The sequence below is a fragment of the Haliotis asinina genome, chromosome 6 (assembly GCF_037392515.1).
Source record: "Haliotis asinina isolate JCU_RB_2024 chromosome 6, JCU_Hal_asi_v2, whole genome shotgun sequence".
Taxonomy (NCBI): domain Eukaryota; kingdom Metazoa; phylum Mollusca; class Gastropoda; order Lepetellida; family Haliotidae; genus Haliotis; species Haliotis asinina.
The window spans coordinates 34,063,687-34,076,221 of NC_090285.1; the positions used below are offsets into that span (position 1 = coordinate 34,063,687).

The window sequence follows — 12,535 nt, forward strand, 5'->3', positions numbered from 1 at the left end:
CGATTATTTCGAGACCGCCGCCAAATAGCTGAAATATTCACTCACTATTTGGTAGGTCTAGACACGTAGACTTGTTTTCATTACGATCATTTTTGTTTAATGTCACATTCAAACATGGAAAAGTTCATTGCATCCTATGATATGTAAAGGATCATCATATTTATTCGCTCTCTGTTCACACAGAGTACGTCAATGCAGACTACCCTGTTACGAAACAAATTGATGTTCAGATTATTGTAAGAAAGCCATGCTTCATGTGCATGCGAACTTTCGGTTTGCCTATGTCGTATCCACGACCACTTATTTTGCGAACATGTCTCAAATAGCCCTTTGTGATGTAAGGTCGTAGTAGCACTATAAGGACAACAAAATCACGACGATCTTAAACTACAATAAGGTCGATAGTGCCATACCAATAAGCACCACTACATATCCCGGGTTCGTGCTTCGTTAATCGATCATTAACCCTTGGATATGTCCCCATGGTGCATGCGATTTCCAAATTACAGGTCTATGATTGCCATAGCCCTATCAAAGGGCGAGATGTAAAAGTAAACGGGCAAAGGACTTCGCTCCCTAACAATTTTAATGAACATGTAGATATAAAATGTAGAGAATTTTGTTTTGTCTCTAAGTACGATTTTCAATGACAAGTTTCTTGCTTTCTGTTGTCATCACTGGAACTAACCACTATGTTGTTGATATATAGAAAACCCAGCATTGAAGCTGGTTTCAAATATGCGCTTCAAATTGCGGGTCCTGGAGACCTGTAAGGAGGTTATGAATCTTCGCGAAACCTTTGCACTTCCGATAACAATCAACTTTTCATGGCTGTCAGTTGACAGTAAGGAACTGATACTCTTTACAGGAGTAACACATCTCCCAAATTAGACAATTACGACTGTCAACAGTTGCCACAGCTTGTGCTTGTACACATAGTCCGGTCTAGTCAAAGATGGAGGTCGTGCAATTTGGAACCAGAACTGGTTCTTAAATATACGCTTGTACCGGAAGTAAACTGGGCACCGTCTTACACATCGGAAGTGGCGCGCGTAAAGTGATTTATTAAACAGCTTAGTACCGGAAGTCTCTATTCGCGTGACTGACTGGCCCTATAGAGACTGGATTGATAATGAACACGAGTTTGCAAATGAATCTTCCCCGGTGATCCAGTGTCGATTCTCTAGGGAGTGCATGTTGTTAGTTTTGCCTGTGAGTACCCCGTGACAAATTCACACACACTGTACAACATGCCAAAATCACACCGGAACGACCTCCATTTCGGTGAGCCTTTGTTCTTCCGGGCGCAGGGTTTAGTATTGTCCGGGTTATCCGTGTCCCAGTTGGTGTAGTCTCCGTAAGCTGCTCCCGTCTCCCATGTCCACTGAGTCCCGTCATACTTGGCTCCGAAGAAGAATCCACCATCTGAAGGGAGGAACAGTTCAGACAATGAATTTCGCAAGATTAATAGTGTAAAGCAACATGCCCCGGACAACTGTGTTCCACCTGACCTTACCAATGGAAGATGAAGTGGAGGGTCAACATATCAAATGACATTCATTCAGACTTTAGTACAAATCTCCAAATACAAACAGTGTGTTGTATGACAACACGGACTATATGTGACTAAAACATGTTTCCATGTTTCCATAGCCCAAGATGGAGATCTGCCAGTAGGTATCCAGTTCTGGAGCATATATTGAAGTGAAATATTGTCTTGTATTTTCAACATACAATTTATCTCCTTGAGGTCCACTTCACTTGTTCTATATCTTCTGCAGGATTGTCTTCGTACATTCCAATCCTTGGTCTGTGAACCTGTCCACAACAGTTTCATCTTGTTCTGATTAGTGATTTCCTTGATGTGTGATAGCCTTCACTCCATCCGAGAGCATTGTAGGTGACTGTAGTGGTAAACCTATGGAATCTCGGTGGCCCATATGATACGCTTGTGGCGTTTGTTAACAAATGCATAGTATCTTGATGGTTGTGGGTAGATCCAGAGTCAGAAGCCAGAATTCTCTCTTCAAAGCTGACGCTACACCACCCAATGGCTTTGGTGATTTATTGGGCAAATGCTAGCTTGATGTTCGATTATTCCACTCAATGCTGAATTAATACAGGGTCATTCAGGGACGACATCTGCAATTGTTTGCGAAACACTGGACAGAAGAATGGTAGATTGCGAATTCCATGATGACGCAACGAACACATGTTAGAACATTATTAGTTACAAATAAGCATACTCAGTCACACAGAGCTCGTAATTTTAAACTGTGAAGTGAAAATCTTTTAAGCAATTTCTGCCACAATGTATTTTTCTGGTTCAAATCTCAGCACCTTGCAAAACCAGGATATCACGTGGTGGGTTCCTGACAGATAGGGGATGTAGAGTAGCCCGGTGGTTAAAGCGTTCCTTTTTGACGTCGAAGACCAAGGTTCTATTCAGCTGGTATAATGTGTAAAGTCCATTTCGTATGTCAGCCGTTCTGTTATACCTCGAATATCGTAAACCGTATTCACCACTCTTCATAAATCTGTCTCTGATTTCAGACGTCCATTATTTGATTCAGCAAAAGACAAACCCTGCACATTTTTCCTACTTTCTTTGGGACACCTCTTTGAAGATCAAACCGCTATAATTGTAACCCTGTTTATCTTCGGGTGCAAATTGCTAAAACGACAACACAATATTCAGTCGTTTTCTCTATAAACAATGTCAGATTTTCAACTTGACAAGATATCTCTATTAATAAAAGAATTATTTAGATGTGCACCACGTACCGTAGCTGGTGGTATAGCTAGCCAGGAGTGCGTCACGAGTGGAGGAACTGAGGGCCATGAGTTGTCCCCCTATAGTCTGGCATGTTGCTCGATGACTATCGGCAGTAGTCGTCGTGTCCAGTACCTTATGGCAGATTTCTCCGGAGCTGTCGTACGTGAAACCTTTGTCCAGCGGGCACTCCGACTGTAGACCTAAATAAAAACAAAAGATCGTTAGTGCATGAATATACTCATGGAAACAAAAAAGGGGACACATGAATGTACAAGTGTTCCTTTATTCTTTTCCAGGTTTCTTCACAAGGTATGCATTGCACTGTTTCTGAAATTCTAGGAATGAACACATGAACTTTCAAGTGTTCCTTTATTTGTCTCCATGAGTATAATATGTAAGGCGCCCATTACTGCCAGTGGCGTTGCATGTCTACTCCAGATGTTGATATTAATGAGTTCAAATCCAAGATTCGCATTTCGTATGTTTCTTATTGGTCAGCAGTAACTGCGCGTCAAACCAATGTTGTAAGCGTCCAAGTCCTCATGAGTTCTACCGTGGAGTTCAAGGTTAGAACTGATCTTCAGAAACTCCATGCTTGTCGTAATAAGATACCTCATACGACTAGCATGGACTGATGAAGATCAACTCTATTGTGGATGTTCAGGGGCAAGGGAAATCAGATAAGAGAAACCCTGCATCAGTATCACCTTTATGACACTAGTTGTGAGTTAACAGTGCCCACTAAGGTTGTAGGCTCATACAGTTAGAGGGCTGATGTTCCCATGAATTGATGATATTACTTGATAGACAATTCCATATATACTAAACAGTGAAAGAAACGCAACTCTGACTTTTTCTCAAATTCCTAAACAGAAGACATAAGCATGAACGCATACTCTTATGTGATTGCATAATTCTTTTCCAGTTCATTATAGAGGGAGTTGGTATAGAAAGTAGAGCACATCGTACAATCAACGCAGACAAAGCCAAAGTAAAATAGAAACATCGTCTCTAATTACAGCTTTGATAAATTTAAATACTCTTTTCTTAACTAAAGAGTATATTATATTAGGACTTAGATAAAGGAGTGCAAATTATTACTTTGCTTGTGGGTGATTACATCACAAAGAGGGTTAATGCTAATGTTAGACCTACTGCCCCTGCTGGATACACGTTATTTAACGATGTTTGGGAAGCTATTGATGTTTAAAATTGTATTCCGTTTGTTTTTGTTTACACGTCGGGCGTCGGGGTTGTAGCACGTGCAGTATACTGATAACTTTTGGACTGGGTCGTCAAGCTTGGTTAGCTGACACCGCTTAGATGACTACACATAACTCTCCCACAATCGATTTTTACAGGAAAATACCCAACTTAAAAAACACTAGAAACTAGAAGCTTCAAGCTGACGTAAGTGACGATCCGTATGGAAAGCAAAATACCGGTTTATTGTTATTGTTATTCCAAGTGTCATTTAAAATGCTTTTTATTAAGAATTTTATTACCGATCCTACAAGTAACGTTTCGGAAACCATTTTGAGAGGCAAATAGTGTGAAATGAGCGGTGAAATGGGCATTCTTTTCATGACAATCCCACAATGCTTGCACACAGTTCTATATACATGTTCCCGGTTGTTATACAAAAGAAATAGTCTTTCTACAATTATAGCGAGCTGAATCGTATCCCTAAAATGATTTATTTTAGATGTTTGTGTTCAAGGTTCCCGGAGAATAATTCTTTATTCAAATTCAAGTTAAAATGTAGATAAATAAATGTATGTTATTTGACAAACATTCCCCTGTTGTGTCCACATGTACATGTACAACATAAGCTGTGTGTACAAAATGCATTTTGGAAATTTAGATATTATCATAGTTCGGAGGATTCGCTTATCATGAGTCTGACACAAAAGACAATTACGTGACCTACAAAATGCATTTACAATTCCCAAGGAAGGGAAAGAAATAATTACAGTTCACTATTTACTGATGATTCAGGTAGTGTTTTGAGTACGTTGTATCGATTTGAACTGGATGCAAGACATTGATGTTTATAGTATTTACAAACACTTTATGGTGTTGCGGCTTTGACAAGAACTGTTTCATTGTGATGTGGCGATAGTTTAATGTTGGATCGTTTAGACATGACACTGCATTGTTGGTAACGTTTCTTAAGGTCTTTTATGAAGCTAGACCACTTGAAATATAGTCATTATATTACTCGACAATGCATTCATTACCATTGATCTTCCACCCAATCGTATGAAAGAGGTAGAATTTTATGTGCAACCAACATTGATACTGCATTCCAACGAGCTGTGAAAGTGATGAACTTGTGATCCTTATGTGGCTCTAATGTTGGCATGGTTGTTTTTGGATAATAGCTTTTCTGGCTTGCATAGTGCCACATCATTATTCTGTAAATCCCAAATGAAGGCGTGAGTTGTTAGTTCATCCATAAACCCCTCACACTGCTACTAGAAGAATCCATCAAAGGTACTTGATAGATACTAAAAAAATAGTGATCCATTTAGTTATACATTTTCCAGAAAAATACACGAGCAGGCAATTATCCCAGCTACTCGACGACCTGTCCAATTGGAGGTGGTAGCACTGAGCGACCATTCGATGGATCTTTTACTGCTAGAAGTCTAACTGCTAACCGTATGAGATCCGCACCTTATCGGTTTTAGCCGCATTAAGCAAATGCATCATACTACTGTTCATAGCAGTGTTAAACTTAACTGACACTCTCACCTGTTGACTATTGTATGCATCCCTGCTCTTGGCTTTGTTCACGACAGTGACAGTGTGTGAAACATGACTCTTGTCTCTTTCATTACATGTTTCAATACGTTGGTTACGTATAGCTTCATCCAAGCTGAGGAATCTTCTGATAGTGCATTACAATCAATCTAGTACAGCCCTTGCACACAACTTTTAATCTGTACATCATACTTGATTGAGAACTATACAAGAATCTGTATCGAAACGTTGCATCATTTTAATTAAAAAGTTAATAAAGTTTGTCCTTGTTTGTACCTACAGGATTTCAGGAACTCTTGTTCAACGTTCAACTGATGAATCAAAGTTCACTGTGTGAAGCCTATTTCTGGTATCCCCGAAGTGATATTGCCGGAATATGGCTGAAAGCAGCATTAAACCATAATCAAAACAACAACGTTTGAAAGTATCCCAGTAGGTTATGGGGTTTGTTGATAATAAGTAGTCTGTAAATGGAAATCGGGTGGATACAATGGCTTGTGAGTATGGGCAGATGGATAAACATCTTTTTTTCTTAATACTTAGATATTACAGAATTCGTTTCTACGGCGGGTAAGCTGTATTGTTTAACGGTATGCAAACCAAAGTGTCATCTGCACAGGTTGTTTCCTCTCGCAAATTCATTTTCCGAAAAGAAAGCTCTTCAAACAACTTATCTCTACAAACCGTTTGCTGAAACTGCATGTTGTCAACGGCGACAGCGCGCCAAAGTTTACTGCACAAATTGTAGAAATTTTAGGCACAAACTAAATGTTTCTCGGGCACATTTTTTATAGAGTGACGAGGGCGGTTTGACTGTTTTTTTATTAATTACTGATAGAAAAAAGTGATGCGGGAGGTACACATTTGTAATTTTGCCTCTCAGAAATACAGCTTTGGAAGTTTTGCACGTTTTAATGAGTTGTAGCTTCAGTCACACTCGTTCTTACAGACATTCATTCTTGTAGCAGACAAGTAGATGATAGGGACGCAGCTATGTCAAACGTATATTTTTTAATACCAATAAAACATTGTTACGCACACACAAGAAGTGACGCCCGAATGCTCGAGAAACATTTCACTTTTTTTTGTTTAACCTTACAGTTTTGTAGTCGAACATTAACATCTTCATTTGAATTCACATTTAGTGAGTGAGTGAGTTAGTATTTAACGTCACGTCGGCAATATCTCATCCATATCGTGGCGAAAACAATTTACACAATAAATATGAAACTATTGTGTAGAATATAACCTGTCGACGATAGTCAGTAAAATACCAGTGTATCACAGACATGGATATAAAACTAGCATGGGAAATTAAAACGTTTCGATTAAAGCAGACAATACAATATAAAACACAGGCTATAGATCTCCAGCGACTGAAAGTAGATCATCATACTAGGGACCATGGGGACTTACAGTACTTTTGCTTCATGCTGGAATTATACAATCCCTTGAACAATTTAGACAAGTTTAGCCATAAACTAAAAATATACATATGCTAAGATTAAAATGTGGAAAGTTTAAAATTCACGTTTAAGAATTCATATTTAGATATCAGACAGTTTCAGGTTATACCCATTCTTACAGAACTACTAATGATGTCTGTAACAGGAAGTAAGTGCAAATGGAAAGGTAATTAAACGAAGCTTATTAACAGTGTTCACATTCCTGCTATTATTTATTCCCGGAGTGGCCCTTCCCACCTCCCCCAGAAGTTTCCAGGCCCCTTTTCACGACCCTTACCAGAGTTGCCCCCGAACACTTAAGTGTGCCCACACTGGTCCCTCTTAATCCAATCAGCTTAATTACCAACTCCGAGAACACTGAAATTAAAGATAAATTATTACAGAAACCTTTATTGATAATCAGACTCTCATGGCCGTCTCACTTTGTACCACATTCTACTCCCAGCAGCAGATTACCTCTTTTTTGACAACGTTTACACCAGCTTCAGCAGCCACCTTCTTTGTTTTGACAACGTTCACACCAGCTTCAGCAGCCACCTTCTTTATTTTGACAACGTTCACACCAGCTTCAGCAGCCACCTTCTTTGTTTTGACAACGTTCACACCAGCTTCAGCAGCCACCTTCTTTGTTTTGACAACGTTCACACCAGCTTCAGCAGCCACCTTCTTTATTTTGACAACGTTTACACCAGCTTCAGCAGCCACCTTCTTTGTTTTGACAACGTTCACACCAGCTTCAGCAGCCACCTTCTTTGTTTTGACAACGTTCACACCAGCTTCAGCAGCCACCTTCTTTATTTTGACAACGTTTACACCAGCTTCAGCAGCCACCTTCTTTGTTTTGACAACGTTTACACCAGATTCAGCAGCCACCTTCTTTGTTTTGACAACGTTCACACCAGCTTCAGCAGCAACCTTCTTTGTTTTGACAACGTTCACACCAGCTTCAGCAGCCACCTTCTTTGTTTTGACAACGTTTACACCAGCTTCAGCAGCCACCTTCTTTGTTTTGACAACGTTTACACCAGCTTCAGCAGCCACCTTCTTTGTTTTGACAACGTTCACACCAGCTTCAGCAGCAACCTTCTTTGTTTTGACAACGTTCACACCAGATTCAGCAGCCACCTTCTTTGCTTTAACAGTAGCAGATTGTTACTGCTGACACTAACGACTAACAAGTTGTCCCACACTGGCCCCCATGTTCACACCTTCTTATCGGGTTGTCCCGTAGTGGCCAGTGAATACACCTTTATTATCCAGAGTCTCTAAACAGCTATCATACGTATGGGCTTTTTTCACTGCAACCACACATGTATAGTCGAGGGCGAAGATTGGAGAAAAATTATCACGAGAATGTTGCCGTCCCTTGTGTCGCCATGCGACTCCTGATACAAAAACCTACGTTATGCGATCTGTTATTCTGCTGTTGATAGGCAACACATGTAAATACTACTATTCTATGGTTCTTCGGGTCGTTACATCAGAAAATAAACAGGCTCACGAATTGAACGGATTTACTGACATGCCAAGAAGACAAGAACATTGCATGGACAATAACTCCCCGGGAAGGAAAGGGAAACTTTCAAACACATTTATGGGGTATTTGAAACATCTGATCTCAGAACTAAATTAGCGTCAGAGAAAGTACTGATGATGTCAAAGTAAGACTCGAATATCAATAATACATTCTGTATTTTCATACCAAAAATGTTACGTGTTAATTTGATGGTATATGACTCTGAAATGACAGGTATTCTTGTTATTTCAAACTTCGGTTAAACGTCTCGTACAAGCGCGAACGGCTGAAGTGATGGTGTAAATTCAATTAAGACCCATGCAGTTAGTTATATCACTGCAGTCCCCATGGTCCCTTGTGTGGTGATCGAACCCGTGAAGGTCCGGGGTAGAATAGGTCTTAGAATGCTTGCCACAAAGAGCACTATGCTTGTCGTAAGAGGCGACTAACGGGATCGGGTGGTCAGACTCGCTGGCTTGGCTGACACATGTCATCGGTTCCCAATCGCGCAGATCGATGCTCATGCTGTTGGTCACGGGATTGTCTATCCCAGACTCGATTATTTACAGATCGCCGTATACATGTAGCTGGAATATTGCTGAGTGCGGCGTAACACAAAACTAAATCACTAGTATGAAATCTGGTTTCTTTTTATATAATACTGTCTAAAAATAAAATAGTTTTAGGTTTACACGTTAGTTTTTACACACCATCTTCGATACACTATATAGTTTACAATCTTGACGAGGTGACGTTAAATTTTAACTCACTCACTCACTCAAAAATATGTACTACTTTGTGAAGGAGTGAGCACTGGACGCACCTTTGATCGGGTTATACGTCTTGTCAGAGTAAATTACTTTGAATTCATAGGTCAAAGACGTAGTAACGTTACCACGGTAACCGCCAAATTTGTCATCTGACGTCACAATGTGACGCAGTGCCTGGAGTTCGAAAACCGATCCAGCGGTTGTTTTTGAGTTCACTTACATACAATTAGCCATTCCTGTAGCAGCTTTAAGCTCGTCAGAATGTGTTTCTAGTTCACAGGCAGACGCCATTTTGTTTACATGTCACATAGTCGGTAGCGATCTTCAAAATAACATAAAATGATATTTTGTACATTTACCATGGCGCTAAGATAAATACGTTGTATGCTTCTCCCCCGGGTAATGCGCCTAGACAGGTTTAACACTGCTGCAAAAAGGCGTACATCAGACCGCATTACTCTCGATAGAAAATACAACTCATAATGTTGGAATGTTGCCCGAAGTGTAAAATTGCCATATCAGGTCTTCGGTCTCAGGTATTTGCGGATGTCCCTTACTCAGGCTTGTGACGGCAATATTGGACGCACCTTTGATCGGGTTATACGTCTTGTCAGAGTAAATTACTTTGAATTCATAGGTCAAAGACGTAGTAACGTTACCACGGTAACCGCCAAATTTGTCATCTGACGTCACAATGTGACGCAGTGCCTGGAGTTCGAAAACCGATCCAGCGGTTGTTTTTGAGTTCACTTACACACAATTAGCCATTCCTGTAGCAGCTTTAAGCTCGTCAGAATGTGTTTCTAGTTCACAGGCAGACGCCATTTTGTTTACATGTCACATAGTCGGTAGCGATCTTCAAAATAACATAAAATGATATTTTGTACATTTACCATGGCGCTAAGATAAATACGTTGTATGCTTCTCCCCCGGGTAATGCGCCTAGACAGGTTTAACACTGCTGCAAAAAGGCGTACATCAGACCGCATTACTCTCGATAGAAAATACAACTCATAATGTTGGAATGTTGCCCGAAGTGTAAAATTGCCATATCAGGTCTTCGGTCTCAGGTATTTGCGGATGTCCCTTACTCAGGCTTGTGACGGACTTGAGTCTCTCAAATAAAATTCCACCAGACAGAGCATGACTACACAGAAGCAAAATTGTCGAATGTGGTGTTTATAATAACACAAGTTGTTTGCCGAAAATCGCTGCAATGTTGCACGAAACAAACACGATTTCTATTGATAGCATCGATGAGAGATAATCGCCTGGCGTTAGTTGTGTAAACAAATACCGCGATACGGAGAAAATGGTCCAAACAACGCACTGTCGTCTGTTAGGTGGATAGATGACGTTCAAGACGCGGTGATCTGATACTGGCTTCTCCAGCAGATACACAAATTCAGATGAGAATTATCTGATATTATCTGGCACAATTTGTGAGGTGAAATTGGGTTCAACTTCAGGATTATTGCAGATGCATGTACTTGTACATACACCATTATACCGTTAATGACGATAGGCATGGCAACAACAGGTACCATCTGTCAACGTATTTTGTGTGAGGAGGCCGGATGTCGAATAACCGAACTTCCGGTGTGCGGGCACGTATTCCATCCCTTGGACCCAGTGTTGGTTGTTTAGATCTTTGTTTAACACCTCACTCAGCAATATTAAAGCTACATAACGACAGTCTGTAAATAATCGAACATGGACTCGACAATCCAATGATCAACAGTTTGAGCATCAATCTACGCAACTGAGAAATGATGACGTGTGAACGAAGTCCTGAAAACCTGACCAATTGTAACCCTGATCTTCACAAGCCCCGTACCAAACACGTGTCATGTGATATATTTCATATCAGTACCTCCCTTCTAAATATGTAATACTTTCTGTCTATCAATCAAACTTACCAACGACCTTAAAACTTCCAGATTTGACGATAATGTACACCACCGACGCTTCTGAAGTCATCGTAGACGTGGGAATGACGTAATTGTTCTTGTCAAAATGGCACGTGTACGTCCCGGAGTCATAGAATATAGAATTACAATTTTCGTTGTAAAAACACTGCACGATGCAGTCTGTCTGTGACGAAGAGGAACTTGTGTCCAAACTTGGTTGTAACATCCCAGAAAAAGCAATAGACAGAGCAAACAACACGCTCGTCATGCCTTCTTCAGTTGCTGAAACTAACACTCAGTGAACGCAGTGATAAATACTACATATACTGTTCATGGTATCCCGTCTTGCACAAACAATCCATGCTTGAAATGAACATGACATGTACCATCCGCGCACCCGTTTGGCCACATCTGTCGGAGCCTGAATGATAGAGCACGGCACATGATCGATCAGAAATTAGCTGCCTCAGACGGATTGTATATTGGATTATTCCATGACAAATTATTGGACAAACAGAGGATACTAAACAACCTTCCGTGTAATACCATCTTTATGAAACGAATTAATGATTTGGTATCAAACGACCGAAAGCGAGTTTGATACTAAATCTTCAACGAGTTTAATAAAAATGGTATTTCACGGAAGCGAGTTTAGTATTCTTTTTATTACTCGCCAACATCAACTGACAGAAACTGCGGCGAAGTTGCCTACAATGCGAGGACTCTCAGCTTTCCGCGAGTCAAGCAAGGTTTAGTAAAATTGCGACAGCGACATTAGTATTGTGACGTCACAACTAAAACCATTTTGACGTCATACGTCAAGCGCTATTACGCTAGTGTAGTATCGTCGTAAAATATTACACTGCAGTATCTTCAACGGGCGAGTAATCATTGTTTCCGTTTTACATGACTTTCCTTCATTGAAGGTAAATATGATATGATTAACATTTGTATCTTAATTTCCATTTTCTATGACTGAATATTAGAATTTACAGCTCAAACAATAGCTATATCAACGTCCTTAAAATAAGTTAACGGTCATACGAATATATAAATTATTGCTGTGCAGCGAACGAAGGACAGAGAAAATAAATATATGGAACTGTTGCATTAAAGTGTGTGAGTGAGTGTAGGTTTGCGCCGCCTTCATCAATATCACGGTGGTGGACACTAGAAATGGGCCTCGCACATTGTACCGATGTGAGCATTCGAACCCGAGTCTTCAGCGGGACGAGCGAACGCTTTAGTACTATTTTACCCCATCGTCCGCGTCTTTCTCAATGTAATATGTAACACATTCATAATTTGATTGACATCATTTTTCTCATCTG

General features: G+C 40.2%; 1 protein-coding gene across 1 annotated transcript; it reads right to left on the reverse strand.

Annotated features, from left to right (window-relative positions):
• Positions 1–497: 497 nt before the first annotated feature.
• Positions 498–11,514, reverse strand: LOC137287473 (uncharacterized). Its single transcript, XM_067819785.1, has 3 exons — positions 11,214–11,514; positions 2,785–2,976; positions 498–1,425 (listed from the first exon to the last, which is right to left on the reverse strand). The coding sequence occupies exons 1-3, from the start codon at positions 11,470–11,472 to the stop codon at positions 1,184–1,186; spliced, it is 693 nt and encodes a 230-aa protein (XP_067675886.1). The 5' UTR covers positions 11,473–11,514; the 3' UTR covers positions 498–1,183.
• Between the last annotated feature and the right edge of the window lie 1,021 nt (positions 11,515–12,535).

Bases quoted from the DNA above. Each gene is read 5' to 3' on its own strand.
- LOC137287473 (XM_067819785.1), bottom strand. From the start codon at position 11,472: ATGACGAGCGTGTTGTTTGCTCTGTCTATTGCTTTTTCTGGGATGTTA. The intron at 2,977-11,213 runs GTAAGTTTGATT...GTTTTTATTTAG, and splicing joins TGGAAGTTTTAAGGTCGTTG to GTCTACAGTCGGAGTGCCCG. The intron at 1,426-2,784 runs GTACGTGGTGCA...TCCTCCCTTCAG, and splicing joins TAGCTATACCACCAGCTACG to ATGGTGGATTCTTCTTCGGA.